At 40.7% G+C, this 21,015-nt stretch overlaps 1 protein-coding gene across 2 annotated transcripts in view; it reads right to left on the reverse strand.

Annotated features, from left to right (window-relative positions):
* The window catches only part of SLC35F3 (solute carrier family 35 member F3), a 182,226-nt gene that overhangs the window by 61,708 nt on the left and 99,503 nt on the right, over positions 1 to 21,015 (reverse strand). The window contains exon 1 of one of the 2 annotated variants that reach the window (XM_065835966.2): positions 435 to 604. The exons of the other annotated variant lie outside the window; for it this stretch is intronic. Within the exon in view, the coding sequence (XP_065692038.2) occupies positions 435 to 510 (76 nt within the window). The 5' untranslated portion in view covers positions 511 to 604. Of the gene's footprint in view, positions 1 to 434; positions 605 to 21,015 lie in introns of those variants that run through there. 2 annotated transcript variants of the gene reach the window in all.

A 21,015-nucleotide genomic window follows, 5' to 3' on the forward strand; every position in this document is an offset into this window, starting at 1 on the left:
ACAAGGCTGTGTTCCTCCCATTTGGGCTCTAATCTGACCAAGCATCCCCCTCGCCTCCTGCCAGGGGTTCTGCCTGGCAGGTACTTGCCCAGGGACTTGGGGGTCACTCTTGGTTCCCGCGAGTGGCTCCAAGAGAGGAGCTCTGCCTCTGGAGTGTGGGGGCAGAAAGAGTTGGAGCAGCACAGGACAGAGGTGGACGCCGGCGATGTCGGCGGCGGGGGAGCTGGGCGACCCGTGGGCGAGCAGCCGCCGCCCGCCCACGGGTCGCCCAGCTCCCCCGCCGCCGGCATCACCCTGGCACAGCACCCAGTCACCCCGGAGCATCCCCTGTCGTGGTACTCAGTTTCCCCGGAGCATCTCCCGTGGCGCTACCGGGTCTCCCCGGGATACCCCCGTGGCCGCATCCCCGTCCCGCTCCCAGCCCCGTCGCTTACCTTCCACTTTGGTGAGGGTGAGGACGGGGCTGTTGCAGGCGCTAAGGGGGGCCACCCTGGCCGAGTGCTTCTTCATGGCGAGCCCGTCGCCGGCGGCAGCTCCCCCGCCGCCCCACGCCTACATCCTGGCGCCGCCGGAGCCCTCCTCGGCGGCGCTCCCCCGGCTCGCCTCCCGGCCCGCCGCCCTCTGCCGCAGCACCGGGCGGCGGCGGGGGCTGGGGCTCGCCCGCCCGCTGCCGCTCGGGGCTGCTGCAAACCCGACGTCACCGGCACGGCCCCCCCCGCCCGCCCCCCAGGGCTCTCGGGGCCGCCCCCCGGGTCGAGGGCCCTTTCCCGGGCAGCGCTCCGGCAGCGCAGGCAGGGAGCCCTGACCGTAATGCGGCTGCGGACACCGCCGGTGTGCCAGGGCTCACCGGAGCCAGCCGGGCTCCCGGCTCCGGCGATTTCAGCTGGCGCTGGGCTACTGCACCCCACGAAAAGAAAGCGCTCCGGGATTTTCACGGGAGGCTTCGTTCCCTTCTTACTGTCTTACGGGAAAGGACAATTTACACTATCCAAACATTTTTTTTTTTTTTAAATTATATCCATCCTTTATTCTCCTTCAAGCCCAGTCACTATTCTGGGTCGATTTTCACCCATGCCTTTAGTAATTTCTACCACATTTTCTGCTCCTGCTGTGTCCTTTCTAAGAGAGAGATCGAAGCTAGACACTGCATTGAAGATGAGGATACACCACTGATTTATCAATAATATTCCAACATTTGCAGCAGCATACTCCACGGCTTTCTTAACACGGCTTACCAACTTCTTTCTGAGGCATGAAACAAAATACCTCCATACCTAAGCACAAGTTATATAAAATGTGATATTTCACATCTGGATGCTGCTCATATGTAGCAACTTTTTTTGTTGGTGGTTTGGTTTATTTTTCCCCACAAATAATTTTAAGACCACCAGTCACGACATACCAACACTGTGTAGTAGATTTACCCTCCTGTCAATATGCAAAAGTCTAACTGGTATTAAGTAACAAGACTTAATGCAAGTGGATCCCGGAGAGAACAGTTTCTAATGAATGAATATAAAACATGTAAAAAAGATCAGATCGACATAAGCAAAGAATCATGTTTCACAAGATGCTGAGCACAGTGAGCTCAGCACCCTTTCCTCCTAGTGATTTCTTCTGTGGGCATGAAAATACTTGGCACATTTACCACGTTCAAATACGAGATGCGTCAGCAGACAAAGATGCAAATACTCAACATTTCTTAAGATTTAGTCAAATCAAAATGAGTGCACTTTGCAAATAAGACTAGGCTGCCATCAATACTCCACAAACATTCCAAAGTATTTGTTAGTTATACAAATAGAAGCTATTGAAAAGCAGCGCCGACAGTTCAGAAAACCGTGGGAAAACGCCACCTTACTTGTGCCATGTGGACAGCTCTTATATGTTTAAGAGGTGAGCTTTCCTGGTGGGTCAGATCTGGACTGTAAGTTTGCACAGGTCTCATCTGATGATTTGCAGCCTGATGAAGCTCAGGGATGGTTTGCATTTCCCATGCCTCTTCTGTGTCAGCCTTTGGGATGAGCTTTATAAAAAAATAAATCATCAGGCTCCTTTCAAAGTGATCCTTCTGGAGAGTATATGCATGTGCTCAGCACTAAGACCACAAAAGCTCAGCTTGGTGAAGCAAAAAAAAAAGGCTCTCATGGTTATTTCCAAGCCTTCCTAGTAGGATTATCAAATCCATTCAGTTTCCTGTGATGTTACAGATCATAGGCATATTGGGAACCATGGATCCATCTTGTTTCACTGCACTATTTCATTTTGGAGCCCAATTAGTTTCTGATCTTTGAAAGAAGTTACATAAAAAGAGGCAGATATCACCTCACATGGTCCTGTCCATTTTGCAATGTTGCAGTGCCTTTTATCTGAGGATTTCAAAGCATGTTATAAAATATTAATTCATTTTACACTGCCTCTGTGAAGCAACTTCATGCTCACTGGTGGGTAAAATACAGCCACACAATTTAAGTGACTCTCTCAGATTCAGAGGACCAAGTAACATCAGTGAGGAACAGAACTCAGGTAACTCTGGCTGGCTTCTGCTCTCAGTTTACCTTGCAGGATCATCTGAGCCTCTGCTATGTAAGTAGGAAACTACTAAATCAGCATTTTTACATCCAAATTTCACATCCTTTTCCTAGAGGTAAATGGCTGTGCAAGGCAGGACAATCAGACTTCTCTACTGGCTGTATCTTGTAATCTATGGGACATTCGTAAGAATTAAAAAGTCTTTGTTGCTAGGCACTTACAATCTTTTCTTTCTGCAATGTTTATTCTCTCATGTTTTTTTAAGGGAAAATACAGTAAGCACATTATTTTACTTGAGGATGGTGCTGCTCACCTATAGAATAACACTGAAAACACAATTTTTGGCTTTTTGATGGCATGTTATTTTAACTCTGCATGTATTTAATATTGTAGGATTTGTGGAGTCATTAGCACGTTTCAGGCTTGTAATGTTGTTTTGGTTTTTTTTTAAGCCTAGAACTCCAATTGTCAAAGACTTGTGTAGCAGTAACTATCTTGTGTGTCTTGCTGGATCTCTCTACTTGCCTAGATGATGGTGGTGCCCAAGTGCACTGCTTAGCAGAGACTGGGACACCTCTGCCAGCTGGTGCTGTGAGAGAGCTAGGAGGCATCTAAGCCTTCAAACCTGCAGTCCCCCTTCCTCTGATGGAAGGGGGATGACCACAGCACTCCAGCCTCATCTCTTCCATATTCAGTTTAGTCACCCCAGAGAAGCTTTCAAAGGCACTGAGGACAATTAGTATCCAGCTAAGACTGGTTTCAAATTGGGGACAGAACATCCAACCACTCACAGGCTTCTGGAAATCTTTTGCCTGATGTGTGTGTGAAACGCAGCTGATGGGGGCTGGTGCAGCCCGGTACAGCTCTGCTCGACCCTGATCCCCAGAGCACTTTGACTCTGTCAGTCTCTGACTTCCCTTGCTGCCCTCACAGATACACACACATGCAGAGATCCACAGTAGGCCCCTGTCTTACACTGTGCATAAAAATATCAGCCACATATCACAATAGCAAAAAGCTGTGTTTTTTTATTAAAGACTAGTGTGCCTGAGGACTGTATTCCAGAGGCTTTAGAGTGAGCACTGCATTTGGCAGCAGAGCTGCTACTTTCTGTAACTCGTATCATGCTGCAGCCCCCCCGCCTCCCTAAGCCTTAACACATTTGCTCCTGGATTACGTTTAGTTTACAGTAAGCATTTTACAGTACAAGCAATGCAAAACTGATGCAGTCAGGGTGCAGGGGGGTTGGACTAGATGACCTTTGAAGGTCCCTTCCAACCCAAACTATCCTATGATTCTAAAACTTTGAGTTAAATTGATGGCTTTTTCCTCTCCAACACCACTTCAGTATTCAAGAGGCAATGGAGGAAAAGTTGGTGGCTGTCTGGAGAGGAAACTCTTAAAGCTTGAAAACTGGAGAAAGCAGGCTTTCATTTCTAATCATGTGAACAAGGCAGGGTCAGATTCAAAGTCCAGGATCACATAGTGAGAATTTTCCCAATTTGAATAATTTGTAGAATTTGTAGTTTGATGGAATTGGTTTTGTTACAGTCAGCTGCCCTTCTTCATTTTAGATTAAGAAATTATAGTCATTGAGTTGGGTTTTTTTACACATAAACCCGTATGTGTGCTAACACCCAGTCATACTGCTTTTAAGCTCATGTATCATCACTACTTTTCTGAAAGATTTATTACTGACATAGAAAGGCAGATGCAAGACCAAACTAAATTCTCATAGTTATGTGTGCTATAACCTTTGACCTTTATCCTATTAGCTAGTTTCGTTAACCAACATGAAACATGCCCTGTTGGTAACATGCACAGTTGGTATTTTTCCAGTTCAGACATTTTTGTGTTTACTGTACTCATTAATAGGACATTTATTAAAGTGCTTGCCTTACCACTGAGGGCAATAATTGTTGTGCTTAGCAACCCTAAAGGAAATGGAGTGTGGACTTTTACTTGTGTAGCCAGTTTCCTAATAGGCTTCTTCTCATGCCAGAATGAATTCATCCTCCAGGAGTCAAATACATGCATTAAACCTACACTGCCCACAATCTGCCAGAAACAGATCATCCTTTCCTCTAAATTATTTGAAGTTATCTGGTGAATATTCTCAACAAATAATTATTAGTCTGTTTGTGAGGAGCTTGTTCTACTTGAATGATGCATTAGTTTTGTTTGGCGAATGTCTAATAACTTTCTAATCTGTTATTTCCTAACTAAAAAAAAAGCCCTCATAGATGTCAAAAGCACATTTCCGACACAAATAGTAGCTATTTTGGAAGTGATGTTTGCTGTCCTGCAATCATTCTGAAATCTGCATTTAGATGTACTGTCTGGTGACCATCCACTGCTATTCTGTTTGCAAGCCTCCTGCATTCACAACCTCCACTCGGAACAAATTCACATTTTTGTCAAATTTACATACAGTCTTTCTCTGCAATATTAGCCTAGCTGTAAGGACGATGTCTTTATAATCTTCCCTATTCCAAAACAGTTCAGTTACTTTCAGTATCATGTCTTGAATTCACGGAACGAGGCAGTGAGGGGAAGAGGAAGGATCAAAACCTGTCTGGCTACAGGTATTTGCCAGAATGCACCATCAGAGACTGCTATAGAATTACTGCTATATCTGAATGTCCTCTCTCAAAATGTCATCAGATATACAGCACTCCAGATACAGTCAAATCTGAGGTATCCATAAAGGCTACAGATTGTATATATTACCATATATCTGACAGGTCCTAGACACAGATGAAAAGTCCTGGTGAGAGTATCTTCCTCAGGGGTTTTTTAACCTTCCATTTATAACTGCTCTAAGCATTACTGGAGGAGACAGCACTGATGAATTTTATTTCCAAATCTCATAAAATATTAACTGTTTCCAGTATTTTCTGAGAAGTTCTCCTGGTTTTGTACATAAAGAACAACTGCATTTCAAATAATACTGGTGAATTCCATAAAATGTAAGAAAAAAAGCTAGTTCAAGCCTCAGAGTTTCAACACTATATATGGACTATATAACTTGAGTTTTCAGACTTGTGCTTTAAGATTTTGACAAGAAACACTCATGTCTTAATGATGTTGTGGAAGGGAAACATTTTGTCAATTTTTATGTCACTTTGAATTTTAAAGAAAAGTTAGTTCAATGCCTGTGGGCAGGTATGGGATTGTGAAGTTTTGTGAATGAAGCCTTCCATTTACAAGGGAATCTGATGTTTGCCAAGCTGCTTCAAACCTGTCTGACACTGCTGGGTGTCAAGGGCATCCCAAAGCCACTCAGTCTCAGTCTTTATTGTCTTCAGCAACACTGGGGGAATGAGAACTGGTATTAGCCCAGGGCAGTTGTTCCTCAAAAATGGATACCCAGGAGAAATATGACAGAGACTATTAATTTTCTGAATGCCACTGGGTCTTCTATGACCAAAAGTAGATTGAGAACAGGTGTTTAAAGGTAAACAGCCCATGAATACACTGCAAATTCACATGGCTCTTGCCGCAATTACGTGATGCCCACATAGCTCCTTCAACCGATGGGCTCTGCACCTTTGCCTCTCTACAGGTGCAGTTTAAGGGAACTGCCTGCTTTCGGACCAGGTGGCTCAGGAACAACCCATGACCTGGCAACCACAATTGTTCAGTGACTCCACCTGCAAGGTGTGCCTTTAGGAGCTGTAACCTATAATGAATGCTGCACTCAGAATACCGAAATATATAGCATTCCTTGATACTAGTGGTAGGAACACACGAGAACCTGAAAAGGAATAAAACACTCGAGATGCCTCTTTGTTTTCCTGACATTTGTTGTCCCCTGGGTACTCCAGCAGGCCCAACAGCTTTGCTGCTCTTCACTATCTGCTCCTGACAACTCCACCAACCCTCCTTCTGTCTCTTGTCACTTTTTAGCCATTTAAAATGTCAGTTCCCAAAGCTAGCAGTTCCCTGTGCCTAACAGCCTGGCAGTTTTTCAAATGACTCTCCTGGGTTTATCAGGCAATTGCTTTTCCTTGCATATTTGCATATCAGATGCTGTCTAACTGAGACCTTAACAACCTCAAATCATACAAAATACACCATTATGCCATCAATATCAACAATTCAGTAGCAACTGTTTTTTAACCCTCTCATTATCTAGGCTATGTACAGTATTAAAAACAGCTGGGTATCACCTCCACATTCTTCACCACCACCCCAGTCCTGTCTTTGTAAGGCATGGGCTGTGAAAGCACATCTAAATGTAGTTGTGCATATTTTCCACTATCTGAAATAGTGTGTAAGTTGTGTTAAACTTCTACTGCTGTAGCAACCCAGCTTAAAAGGACCTGACTCCACTAGTAAAGATACAAAAGCCAGGAGATCATGTTTGGCAGTAGCTCATACTTCCAGCATTGTAAAAACAATTAAATAAATAAAAAAAGAAAAAAAATCGAAGGTAGAACATGTGAAAACAGAATTAAAAAATCTAAAACCTAAAAACAGAATTTAAAAAAATCTATTGTTCAGACTTTGCTCAGAAAGAAAAGAAATAAGTTCAATCTGTGAGAAAAGTTTTAGTCCTTAAATAAAAGGTTTTTAAGAGTAGACAAATAAACACTCACCCCTCCTCTAGCACACAAGGAAAGACCATAAGAACTGAAGAGAGAATCACACTTTTTCTTCCTCCTCACCTGAACATTTACAGACCTCTGCATTGCCCTCCCAGGTAGTATCAGGCAGGAAAACAATAAAAAATGAGATGAAAAACAGGCATCCAAAGATCTTTCAGAAATTAAGAGTAAAGACACTTCTGAGCAAAAATATTCTGTATTTCAGTTCACTGTTTTCATGGACATTGCTCTGGGAGGAAATTCACCACCTTTGTCAAATTTAATTTTTACTGCCAGCTGTTTGAACCAAAGATTATGTAGGATAGAAGCACTCCCAGCAGCCTGTGGACTGGAGAGTTTCACCCTACCTAAATAACTTGCCAGATACTTACCAGGAAGAAAACTGCAAAGATGCGTAAGAGCCAGCAGGTCCAGATTGATTCCTCTGTCGCCCTTTTACCAGGAAGACTGATTTTAAACATTTTTAATAATTACACTTTTCCTGTTCTCCTCTGTATACTCTGAACTTTCTCTGTCTTACTTTTTATGTCAGTATTTATTATTTTGTTCTTTTTTTCCTTTGTATTTTCTTCTCCTTTCCTCTTTCACGTCTTTGCTTTGTCTAATTTCTCCCACTGCAAATACTAAAAAAGGTTAGCCATATGAACTGTATGCCACATCCACTTACAGAGCTACACAGACAAACAGAAAAAAAACATTCAACTGTTTTTTTTTGTTTGCTTGGTTGGGTTTTTTTTAAATTTATTGTTCATTTCTGTCAAAACCCTCAATAGCTAGTACTGGGATCTTTGGAGGTGGCTTAGACCTCACAATTTACAGCTTCAAAGTAAATTTGCTGTAGCTTTTCAGAAGCTGTGTGCCTGTTTCACTCTCTGACCCTTTGCTCTGTGATTATATGTTTCTGCCTGCGCACACTATTGGTGCTATGTCCACAAGAACTGAAGTTGAGGATGAGAAATAATGCTCTAGGCACACCCTCTCTCCAGATTATCCAAGTCTGCCCTGCTCCTTTCAGGAGCTCCAAGTAAGGTGCTGCAGAATGAGCTTCTGGATTAATCCTCGGGAAGCAGCAAGTCAGATCCCTGGAAGCAACAGGTTCATTCTCCTGGGACCTCTCACTGGAACGCTTAAAGTGAGTAGTTGTGCTGATTGCCCTCAGAGAGACCATTCAGTTTGGCACACTGAGTTCCTCCTTCAAGTGTAGATTTTATTTAAAAGGCATTACACAGGTTGAACCTTTTAGCACCAAGTGCTTTGTAATTATATCCTCCCTACCCTGCAATCCTAATCACTCCAGTCTCCCACTCTTGGAAAGTCTAATTGCTTCTTCTTGAGCCCACTGGCTACTTCTCTCTTTTTTTGGGGGGGCTTCTCCTTTTGTTTTTTTAACTGCTATTAGGAGATATTAATACAGTTTGGCCTCAGCTATTTTACTATAATATGAGATGGCAATATAAGATAGCTTACTAGAAGAGTATCTGCCTTCAGATACTGGGAAAAGGAAAAGGGAGAGAGCACTGGGATGGGAATGCCTATAGCAAAATCTAAAAGTACCTACTGGTGTGTGCTACAAGCAGTGGTAGTGAGATCCTCCTACTCCATTCCAGGCTCTGCCATTACTGTAACACAGGGCATGAGTGAAGCTTCTGCCACAAATTTCTTATGAGTACCCTGGGACATAACTTAGCTACATCCTCATGTGCCTTTCCTGTGATGAAAAGCCTTACGAACAGCCAGGCATTATTATTATTAAACATTTGGAGGATATCTAATGGCCTTACTATTTATAATTTATCACTAGAATGTATTACTAGTGCAGAGGGTGAATGTATTGTTGCTGCTGTTTGTCACTTGTGCAAGACTGATTAAAATCTTTGGGTCGTATGCTAAGCCTGAGGTTTTGAAGTGACAGCGAAAACAGCATTTTGTAGACCAAGAATTACCTCTCTTAATATTGTAGGTGTTCATAAATTGATTAATAATATTATATATCTTTATAGATGAAATGATTTTAACCTCACAAGTGCATTGCTGAACAATACAATGTCAGATGAATACCTACAGCAAAGGTGTACTACCTCATATTCATGAGAAACACCATAGAGAAAGCTGAAGTTCTTTAGGCTGCTACAAGGCTGTGGGAGTTTTGATTACAAAGCGGAGTTGAAGATGGGAAATGAACTCAGGGTTGTGGCTGGGAAGTTAGGAACGCCACTCTATCCCTTTGGAAAGGAGGTACTTTATATAAAGGACTATGGATACAGTCAGGAGATGCATAACAATGTAAAACAGGAATAGTTCCACAGATTTCAGTGCAGCCATGTCAATTGAATGAACAGGCAGTAAAGAGCACAAACTACCCCAAATATCTTGCACTGAATTCAGTCTTTTACTTAGACTAAAAGCATTGTGTTTGTAGTAGCCCTCAAAAAACAGTCATGAGGCTGAGGAAAACTGGAAGTTTTTTTTCCAGCAGAAATAGTTTGAATAAACAAGGCAGGACTGTAACATTACGTTCTCTATTTGATGAATTTATTTAGTCTAAAATAAGCAAAAATCTTGTGAGATTTTTTAATTCTTCAGATTGGAAATTATATGAATATCAGCTTAGCTTGAAAAAATGTCATGCATACTGACCAGATATTGATGAGATGGTCTAATAGATTGCCTTTGATTTCAGCAGGTATAGGGGAATCACATATAGGATCTGTGAAGGGGGTCAGGAAAGGACCAGGGAGGAAGTGATGGTTTCTCTTAGTCACTCTCGTGCTTCTCTCTGTTTTTAGCTGGGACCACACTGTGGCATGCAAATTTACTACAGATCTCTTCCCCACACACACTCAGGCACAGTGTGTGTCATTTGTGGAGGTTCTGCATGGTGCACAACTTTTATCCTTTGTCAGCTTGATTCCTGCCAACTTTGAGGAGTTTGTCATTTCCATATTCTTGTAAAAAGTGGAGATTTCTACAATCCTCTTTGGGATATGAACATCTACTGGTGGATCTTGCCTGTTTTTCTCTTGCAGTACAAGAAGAACGCAGGTATAATGGGTTCTTGCTGTCTCTTGCTAGCCAGTAATTGCTAAATCTGTACATATTTTGTTAAAATGGGCATGACAATTTTTTTTTTAAATGATGGAGTAGAAATTTCAGGTTTTATGGTCATGTGACAGTGGCTTTGAGTATTGAAGATGTGTCATTCTATGCTATAAGCCCTGGATTTTACACAATAACAAGATAGCTCTTTATAAAGACCTTCAGCTGCTTATCATTAATCCCTGAACTTCTAGACTGGATTTATTTAATGCTTTTGGGGAATGAATCTGGATCATTAATTAACAGTATCAAGGATATCTGTAATAAGATTACACACATGGTTTTACATTCCCATGACTCAGTCGATTTTCTTTTGAACTAATGGGAACTTTGCCATTGCACTCAATGCACTCAACACTGGAACCATCATTGCTGATAAAACAGTAATAATAAAACAGCTAAAAGGGAAACTAAATTTTAAAAGTAGACAAATTTAAAATGTTACCTCATAGACTAGATGGTGGGAGGGCTATGATAAGCTATGTATCCACAGGAAAGCTAAAAGAGCGCAAAGCAATAGGCAGAAATATCCAGGGCAGAGAAGGAAAGAGAGGACCACCAGACAGGATAAGCCCAAGACAGATGGACAAATAGTACAGGCAAGCATCAGAACACAAACAAAAAACACTCTTGGAATCAGAAATAAGAAGAATATTGGGTTAATTCAGAAAAGCTGAAACACCTGCCTATTGTGAAGAAAGTCTGTGTGTGCTTCAGTAGAGTGTGGGAATTCAGCAGATGCTATTCCTTTCAGATGGAGTAAAAAACAGACTACTAAAAGCACAGATTTCATTATCCTATAATGTGGTGCTTGTGGTTAACGCAAAGTGCAAAGAGACTGCCAACATTTTTCTAGCTGCAGTTTGATCCTATTGCCAGGACCACCGGGACAATTTTTTTGGAGAATCCAGCTGTTTTATATCCCTCCCACCACACAAAGCAAACCTGTCAGATACAGCCACAGGAGTACTCACTGGATGGTACATGGATATGAAGTAGGAGTCATGGGGAGAAGACTGGCACTTCATCTGAGGCTCCCCTGGCTGGTACCCTATGGTCTTAGCACAACCCCAGGGGCACATCAGCTTCTGGTGTCACTTACAGCAGGATAAGTCACGCTCTGATATTTGCTAGGAACTGGACAGATGCCTGGATGATGGCAGGATAAGAGACCTGAAGGCAAGAGATGGCCTCTCCATCTTGCTCTCAACTGTAGTGAACCTCCATTAGGTGGGCTCCAACCCCTGCACTGATGGCAGAATCATTCTCCCAAGATCTGCAGCAATGACACTTTCCCCCTGGGGTGTCTGTTTGTGCTCCTCTTCCCTCTCCCTCTTCCAGCAGATGCAGGTCTGGATCTCAGGTTTAATTTCCACTGAACCGTGAAGCAGTGGGAAAGCAGATTTACATCCTGCATATTATTTCCACCAGTGTTCCCCCGAGTGTATATAAAACATTACTATAATTCTGTCCTAGGGTTCTGTTGATACTAACAAATCACTTGAATTTTGCTCTAAGTAATTAAAATTACAAGTACCTTTTATTACAGTTACAGGCAGGAGGCAAATGTGACAGAGGCCTTGTTATTCAGATATGTATAATAATTCAGGCAGCAGCATATATTTCTTCAGCTGCTTTTCTTTCATAGAACAGTCTAACGCCTTGAGCAATGCAACACACAGTTCCTCAAAGCTTCAAAACATCAATCTAGGTCCCATAACACCTAATGCAAATAAATAGCACAAACACCAAGCAATTTTTTTCCTGATTAATTCTTTATAAAACACCTTGCAAATAACTTATAGCTTTTTTATGTAGCAACTGAAGTAATTCTTCTGTGTCAATTTAAACCTGGCTTGGATATTAGTATTTCCAGTGCAAAATGTAAAACATACTGAGTATTGCTCATGGAGACTTAAAAATATTCCTTTAGACCGAGTCTAGGCTCTCTAGCTCTTTCAGATACCTCTAGGAATAAGCCAGCACTTCATCAGAAATAAATATAAAACTTGCTGGTTCAATCTTTTCCCCACTAATGGCGTTTCTCCAGAATTGATGTTCTAGAGAGGAACAACAACAAACGCATAAAGACAAGAAGGGCAAATCTGCAAGCAAATGAATTTATAGGAGACTGGAAGGTTATAAAGCCTCTCAGGCCCCATTTGCCGAAGCCTTTAATCACTGTAGAGGACATAGCTAGTGCATGTAAAGGAACTTTAGAAACTGTAATTGAAAAAAACATATATACTCCCCAGGGCACAAGATTGTATATGGGAATTGACAAACTTTTTCTTGGTCTCTTTTTCCCATCAAAAAGCTTCTCTTGGGGTCTTTTCTAGACTGTTTGGACAAAAAAGGAAGGTTGTGAGTAGAGAAGCAGTATCATGCCTGGAAGGCTTGCGTGAGATGGATGAAAGAACCAAAACACAGCCTTAAATCTACAAGGAGCTAAGACCACTGCATGACTAAGCTTGAGATAAATTCTTGCCAGTCAAACAGGAGAAAAGACAGTTGGTTTTGTTAGCCAAGAACTCAGAATAGTTTTTGTCATCCCAACATTTAAGAGCTACTCATATAATCACTGTGTGAAATAAAGTCATAGAAGGCGTATCTGTGGGAGACATTTATTTGAATGATACTTTTGTGTCTGACAAAGCAAACGGCATCAACTGAAGATAACAACCCAAAGGCAGAAGACAGGCAGAAGCATACAGAACTTATGAGTGCAATTAAGGCTACAGAAATGGAGGACATTAAACACTAACAAGGCAAATGTTGGGAGTGCAAGTTGGCTTCGCTGAGCTAAATGCAATAGAGCTCAGTCCAAAACAGCATCCTAACGGATATTCACAGCTAGCTGCATCCATTTCATTATTTTAGGAGTGCAAAGATTTACTTGAAAATTACTTAAAAAATAAGAATGTTTTTGCTGTCTGGACAGGATTCAGATTTGAATCCCTTAGGCCAGTCTCTTCCCACTAGCTGCAGAAGCACTGCTGAGAAATCCCACAAACTACAAGTCTAACTTTTAGAAGGATACATTTAGATGAAATGGGACTCTTAATTTCTGTGTTTCCATGTATGTAAAACAATAATAATACTACTAATACTCACTGCTTCATCTAAGTTAATGCTATGTAAACAGTTCTGACCCTACTCCCCCTCCTCTGACAGTGTATAATATACATAAAGATAAGAAACTAAGCTGTTTGTACTTTAGTCAACCTGTACCACCTACATTAAACTTCATCCAATTTAACTGTCAGTTAATGTCTTATTGCTAAGTGCCTAAATCCCTAAGCAGGAGGACTGGCTTAAATTGTTTCACTTAAAAAGCAGCTGCCCTTATCTTGTAAAGGATCATGCAGCTACTCCAACAGATATTATTTCTCAGTGAAGGCAACACCTAGATAATGGCATTCTATCTGATCATTGTAAGTACATTAGCATTGAGCTGAGCTGTTTTTATCTCACTACATCCTTATCTCCCCTATATCTTATCAAATACAACTTTGTCATATTTTATTGCTAATCAAGTAGAATCTTAGACGATTCACCCTTAGACGGTAGTGCCATCTGCTCGTACCATGCTCTAATCATTGAATACCACCAGAATTAGTGTTCAGCAGCTTGCATTCATTGAAAAAGCCTTTACCTGTGGTGTGGCTGTTCCACTTCCACCTATCACTCCTTTCCTGCTCATTGCATCCAAAGTGAAAAAAAAATACCTGTATATTTTATTTCACAGTGATTTTTACCCCTTCTGCTATTAATTGTTTGTTGTGGGGCTGTTTTGGTTTTTTGTTTGTTTGTTTGGTTGGTTTTGTTTTTGTTTTGGTTTTGTGGGGTTTTTGTTTGGTTTGGTTTGGTTTTGTATTGGTTTGTTTTCATTTTGGACAGAATGTCGTGAAAAGAGTGTTTAACCGAAAAGATACCACATCCTACTGCATTACCAGCAAAATGACTGCATTTCAGTATGCAGAGCTGCATAACAAGTTCAGCCAGCATGGTCTCACTTCCAGAGAGTTTGCAGTTTCAAAATTGTGTTCTGTGCTTCAGGGGAGGTCACTCAAAGTCACCAAAGACCTTGTTGTAAACCTTAGTGTGAATGTCACTACCTATTGGTAACAACCAGTGTCATTATGTTCTGCCTTTCCCATGTGTCTTTCAACCTTTTTATCCCATTCAGCATGAGGTTTAGGAAAGTATTTAAAGCTCCTGTGTTTTTCCTGTGTTTCAGCTGGAGATATTATGCTTTCTTTTTTATTTCTGACCCAAAATAAGTACAATGCATCTGGTATGATGAAATTGCTACCCAAAATGACTGCCAGTGATCAGTGCTGAGGGGTCCGGGGTTTCTGATTTGTTGTTTGTTTGTTTTGTTTTGGTCATGTGTTGTTTTTGTTTGTTTTGTGTTTGTTTTGTTGTTGTGTTTTGTTTGTCCTTACTATTTGGACAACATTGGGGTGAAAGGTACTGAAGAGCAGATAGAAATGATTACTGCTTCTCTTATCACTTAGATACTAACATTCTGATATTTTCCTGCCTGCTTGCATACTGCACACAATCATGAACAAACTACATTTTAAAAAGAGATTAACAGAAATGTGGTACCTCTGAATGTACCAAATGGGGGAAGGGAAGTTCTTTGCAACTCCACTGGGTGCAGAATGCCAAATACTTAACAGTTTGCCAGTAATGGAGTGGAATGTGAGACTCTCTGCTGCTGCAATAGGACCACCTCAAAGAAGAAACAAGATAATTTATAAAATGTTAATGACTACAGAAATTCCATAATTAGTACCACTGCTACTTCTGCTGCAGATAATACAGATGGATGTAAGGGAACAGAGAAGATCCTCCAGGATTGCAGGAAAAATTTCTGTTGTTCAGCACAAAGGAAGATTATGAGAATCCAAAACCTAAGTAAGAGACAAGCTGAATAAGGAGGAGTCAAAATACACTTGGATGTGAAACGCAGAACAACATATATAAGATATAAGACTGCGTCAGAATGGTTTATTATTATATGTCAACCAAGTGCGTATTTTATCGTGGTTTTCATTTTTCTTTTCAGACTTTCCCTCCTCAGCGTATATTTCATTGTGAAGGAACCTTAGGGATTTACCAAGGATCCCAAGAACTACTTGAACTCAGCCTCAGATTCCTAAGAAAGAAGTGCGCATAATACAAACCCATTTATATTATAGTCACAGAAATTAGCATATTGGAAGTCATCCATTTTTATCTCCCATGTCAGCAATGTGCCCTGATTGCTGATGACAACCATACATATTAGCAAGCTGGATGTTTAACCAGCTGAAGTCAGGGCAACGGAAGGATTGTTTTCAAATGTTACATCTTTTGACTACATGCTTAATGTGGTTTCCTTCTGTATTGCATGGTTTATAATTTCATGCATAGTGCTCTTGCTATTGACATTACTGCTCAGCATGCTTCATTCCAGGCCTCATCGTATAGAAAGATGCCCAGGCACATAATCAAAACAACAAATAATGAAACTTCAACTTCAGCTGACTTGAGCATATCTTCAGAATGCTTTATCTGCTTATAAAGTGATTTGCTGAGTGGGTTAAAGTAGGTATTTAAAGCTGTGAATGTGCATCAGTTCTTTACTGATACTGATTAGCCTCCCTCCCTCCACAACACCTATTTGATTTCACATGTCTCCCATCGTTCAGCTGACATTGTAGAGGAGTACAGTGTAGTTCCACCCCAAAAGTCCCATCCTCTCCTGAGTCCTGCTGCCCTTGTGCTCTCACTATATGTTCTATTGCAGGAATCCCACATTTTAGTTTTGCCCCATGTGAAAAACACAATTCTCAGTTTCGCAGCTACTGCCTATCTGTTTTACTGGGTAAGTAATCAAGAGCAAGGCCATTTTTTCCTGTTTTATGATAAAATTCAAACAGAAGAAGTCTGAAACATGGTCCTTAAAGTATTTTTTTAAAAATTTTGCCTGCACTCACCTTGCCCTCTCCTATTTAGAAGTTGTCTAAATGAAACAGCTCTGTATTTCCATCCTCTCTTTGTTCTGGAACTTCTCTGTAACTCTGGTCTTTTCCCCATCTCGTGTTTCTCCTATTCCTGCTGAAGCTGGTCCATGAAAGGTTGGCCAAACTGCCCGTAACAGCTAAATTTGATGTGATAAATTATGGATTTATACTTATGGGGAATTATGCTCCTTCAGTACCGCACCTAGAAAGACTTGTGAGAAAACTGTTTCTTTAAACTGGCTGGTCTGACTTAACCATGATTAGTCCTGCCAATAACTCTGACAAGTCAGAGAAGCAAAAGAAGGAACTCAAAATACTAGGTTGCATTTTTATGTTTTTAATGTTACAGGAGATAGGAAGCTGGTTATGTGTCTTTCTGGTAGGCATATTTGTGAGATCAGAATGCTGTACAGGCATAATATGTAAATTGCATTTTCCTACAAAAAAGGAGGAATGTTCACGTTACAAATAATTCTGTATAGGACAGAAAGAGACTGCAATGGAATTAGCAGGAGTCGCTTCTCCTATCAAGAGAGGCTTTGCACAGTCCAACCTAGACAGGCTTGAACAATATTACAAGCACATTCACTATATCCATTATAATGTCTCGAGCACATTTGCAGCCAACCCAGGCTGCAAATACAATACATTTCCCTAAACTGATTAATAAGAAAGTGAAGAGCCTAGAATTGCTTTGACATATCATTTGTACCCGTTGTCATCCTGACAACTCTTAAGTATTACAGAAACTCTAACACAGAGATTGTGTGCATTTATTAGTTTGCAATGCAGCATCCTGGATCTGTTGATTAGCCCTTGGCTATAACAGCTAAGAGATGCCTCAGAAAAAGTTTAGAAGACAGCTTAGTTAATAGAATATTTCACATATACCTTTGGTTTCTTTGGTTTTCTCTCACATCTTTTTTTAACACTCTTATTTATAACTATGTTTTCACATTTATGATCAAGAATGTAGCCTATTGCTTTGCTACACAACACTTGTTTTAATTTACTTTATGCCTGCTCACCCTTTAAATCTAGTGAGACAGATACAGAACTTTCTCAAAAGCAAAGTGTTCAAACAAAGCAGTGCTACAGTCAGACTCTGGATGCCTGTAAAGTAAGACAAGGCTTGGACTTCCAAACAGCAGCAGGTGAGGAAAGGTGCACACTGCTGTAGGTGAACTGTTATATGTGGAAAACCATGCAAAAATAAATTACAAAAAATGTGTGTGGGCACCATACGCTGCCTTTAGAGAAGCTCTTTGTGGCAGAGCACAGGTCTCTTGGGTGATCCTCAGGTGAACAAAAATATATTTGCATGGAAAGATACGCATATTCCAGAAAAGTAGAAAAGGTGACAGACACACATGACTGGCAGACAAATAAGTAATCTCTCCTTACAAGAACAGATAGAAGCAGAGTTTTGTTATTCCAAGCTGTTATGGGGCACATCAATTAGTTTGCAAGTAGGCTACATGGCAGCAAAGGGTAGAAACACTTCCACTGCTGACAGTATTAAAAACAGATCAAAAGATCATACTACAAATAATGTAAAGTTGGATTTGAGTTTTAGTTATTCTAAAGAGCTGTTAGCAGATGAAATTACCTCTCTGCTGTCTCCCAAGGCAATCTTCCCACGCAGTGAGTATGATCCAAAGCTAATTAGCATCAGTGGAAGAAACTCTTGGGTGAAATTTGTGTCTGCACTGAAGTGAAGATGAAATGCTTTAGTTGTGGGGGAAAGGAATTCATCAAATGAGCATCCAGTGAAAGGGTTATACCCAATGAGCTCTTCACACAGGAGTAACACATCTCCCTTTTCCTCCCCACCTCTTTTTTCTCTCTTGGTTATCATCAGGACTTCTCCTGAAGATCTTGGGAATAAAGAATTTTCTTAAGAGTAACAGTAAATGGACACCTGCAGTGCGCTCTGGGAAGCTTTCTCTTATAGGAGCAACATGTGCACCATGAAAACTATGTGAGGAAACAGTCTGAAAAGTGTAATATTGAACATGCAGCCCCTCCTTCCACTGCTTAAACTAGGAACTAGTCATCCACCTTCTTTTTTTTTTTTTTTAAATAAGGTATTTTTAAGAAGCAGTATGAAGTGAAAGTAATTTTAGCAGCACCATTCATAAGTTTGACAGCTTTTATAAGTTTGGAAAAATAAGTAATGTGAAACAAATACATGGGATAGGAATAAAACCCCAAAACTGTCTAATGATGAGCTAAAAGCATATTTTGATTCATACTTTTCAAGGCTTATGAAAATCAGAAAGATTTCAAGAAGGTATTTCAAGAGAGCTACGAACAGTGTAGGATAAGAGCTATTGAATAGTGCACTGGGTCATATTTGCGGTGTTTTGAATACATTGTGGTTTCCTCTTCCGTCATCATTTGCTTAACTCAATAGTCAGCCCCAAAAATACACATAAATCAAGTTCTACTTTTAGGAATGCGTACACTTGACTTTAAATTTCAGTGACACTTGGGTGGAAATATCTCAAACCTTCCATGTTTAATAAATGTCCTTTGTTTTATTTCCCATCTCTAGACCATGGTACACTGCAGAGTCCAGAACTGAAGTTCATCTGTAACTTTCCCTATCCAGTGTTACTGAGACACAGCAGAGTGATTATTAAAATACACATTCCTATCCTATTCCTCAATCATTTCAGGCTAACGTAAAATTCTATTTGTCTTAGCTGTATTGAGCTAGGACTGCTTTAAGGGCAGTTATTTGAGATTTTCTTCTGCCTTGCACATCAACAACAATCTTTTCAGGTAAGTTCCACTTAAAAAAAAATCTTTATAATGGGTAATTACAGGTAATTGTGTCAAAATCTTTCCTGCATAAGATCCCCAGTGACTTTATAGCTCAGAAAAAAATCAACAATGTATTTTTCTCATAAACTTACTGAGTGTGGACTTATTAGGGAGTTTCTCATATGTGTTTTGGGCTGAAAACTCTGCAGACCTTGCAGGGAAGATGCATGGACAAATTAACAGAAGCTGGCTCCCTTTTCAGCTTTCTGTGCTTTGGAGAGGCAGAAGAAGGGGAAACTTTCACTGAGAAAGTGAATCATTTGTCCTAACACATTGAAATTTGTGGAAACCCTAAAAAAAAAGTTATGCTAAGTTAAAGCTTTGCCCAACAGTGTCAGTCCTGCTCTTACTTTAAAATGTCCTTAAACCATTAACCTACACTGACCTGGATTTTTAAAGACTGCCAACAAATCCTCAGGCAGAATCAATGGTATGTCTCTTGGTCATGTCTCTCTGTATTATGTTACCATGTACAGGACGTAAGCCAGTAAGTCTCTTTCTCTCATCCAGCAAGGATGATGCAAAAGTTGCCTTACTACGAAAGGAAGGAGTTTCTTTTCCAGATGAAGAAGCTCACACATGAGAAATGCTGCTACACATATCAGTCCTTCTGCTGGGTAAGGATCCAACTTACTGAAATGTCACAAGACTCCCTGTCAAAAATACAAAGCTTGTTTGCCAGCGATACCCTCCTACTCTGCTGCAGCCCACAGAATGCTTAAAATAACCAACCAAAGGTAAGTTTCAAAGCCTTCTGCCTTGAACTTCAGTTTCAAACAAGGCAACTGAAATTTAAACAGAGGAAGTAAATGTTGTTCTGTTCATGATTTCACCCTTCAACCAGAAATAAATACAAATCCCCTTATTCTTTAACTATTTCATGAAACTGTGGAACAGGCAAGTGATCATAAAACTGTGAAGCATTGTTAAAAGTTACCAGGGTAGCGTGATCTTCAGCATGAAAACACAGAGTCCTTGGATGATCCTGAACACCTTCAATCACCTTGTAAGTATGGGAAAGGTGTCAGAAATTTATTCTCCAATGAATTTCTGTATTTTCTCTGTAATACAATAGGCAAGTACTTAATACTGGAGACTAAAATCCTGAACAATCTTCTACCATAAGCTGCTGCCTTCAAGCCTAGCAAGCTTTACCTTCTCATCCCTAGACTGAATAAAGAGAGAGACAAAGAGGCACCTGCGTGGCTGTCCATAACACATAACTGTGCCACACTGGCAGATTTATGTGTTGTGGTGCCCCATATCCTTTCTTTGGCCTGCCTTTTCTGGCTTTTTTCTCTAGTTTTTGATCCACATGCAGTGGAAATGGAACTCCCGCTTAACTTTCCTCTGGATTGCCCCATGGCAGGTCATGGCATGTGCCACGTGTCTGCTGGGTGACCTCTTTGTGCCTCAGCCTATGACAAATGTAATTCTCCTTTGTTCCTGTCCCAGTCTTCTACCACATTGGTGTCACTTAATTTCAAGTCAATGATTTTGCAGCTTGACCCTCTCCTCCTCCAGTCCTTCCCAGGCTACAAGGGCTGAAAAGCTTCATTTCCTTCCACCTGAGCTGTAAAGAGGCACTGCTAAAAGTGCTGGGAAGCACCCTGGGGTAGCAGATGTTAAAACTGAGATTACTAAATATTCTCGATATGGAGCAGTGTGAATGAACTGAAGAGGTGAACGCCTAGCTGTACTGTGACATCAGAAGAGTTAACTGCAGTTTGGGAAGCACAAAGGAACAATTTCAAAGAAAGAAACCCTGAAATGTCAAAGAACAGAGTTATTAAAACAGATCATTGTTAACAAATGGCTGTTTATTGCTAACACAAAGCAAGTGTACAATTTGAAGCTGGATTCTTTCTGTAAGTGTTTATTAGAAGAAGAGACAAAAAAAGACATTTGTTTCCTATCAGTCGTTCATACAA

Source organism: Patagioenas fasciata, chromosome 3 (assembly GCF_037038585.1).
Source record: "Patagioenas fasciata isolate bPatFas1 chromosome 3, bPatFas1.hap1, whole genome shotgun sequence".
Lineage (NCBI taxonomy): Eukaryota > Metazoa > Chordata > Aves > Columbiformes > Columbidae > Patagioenas > Patagioenas fasciata.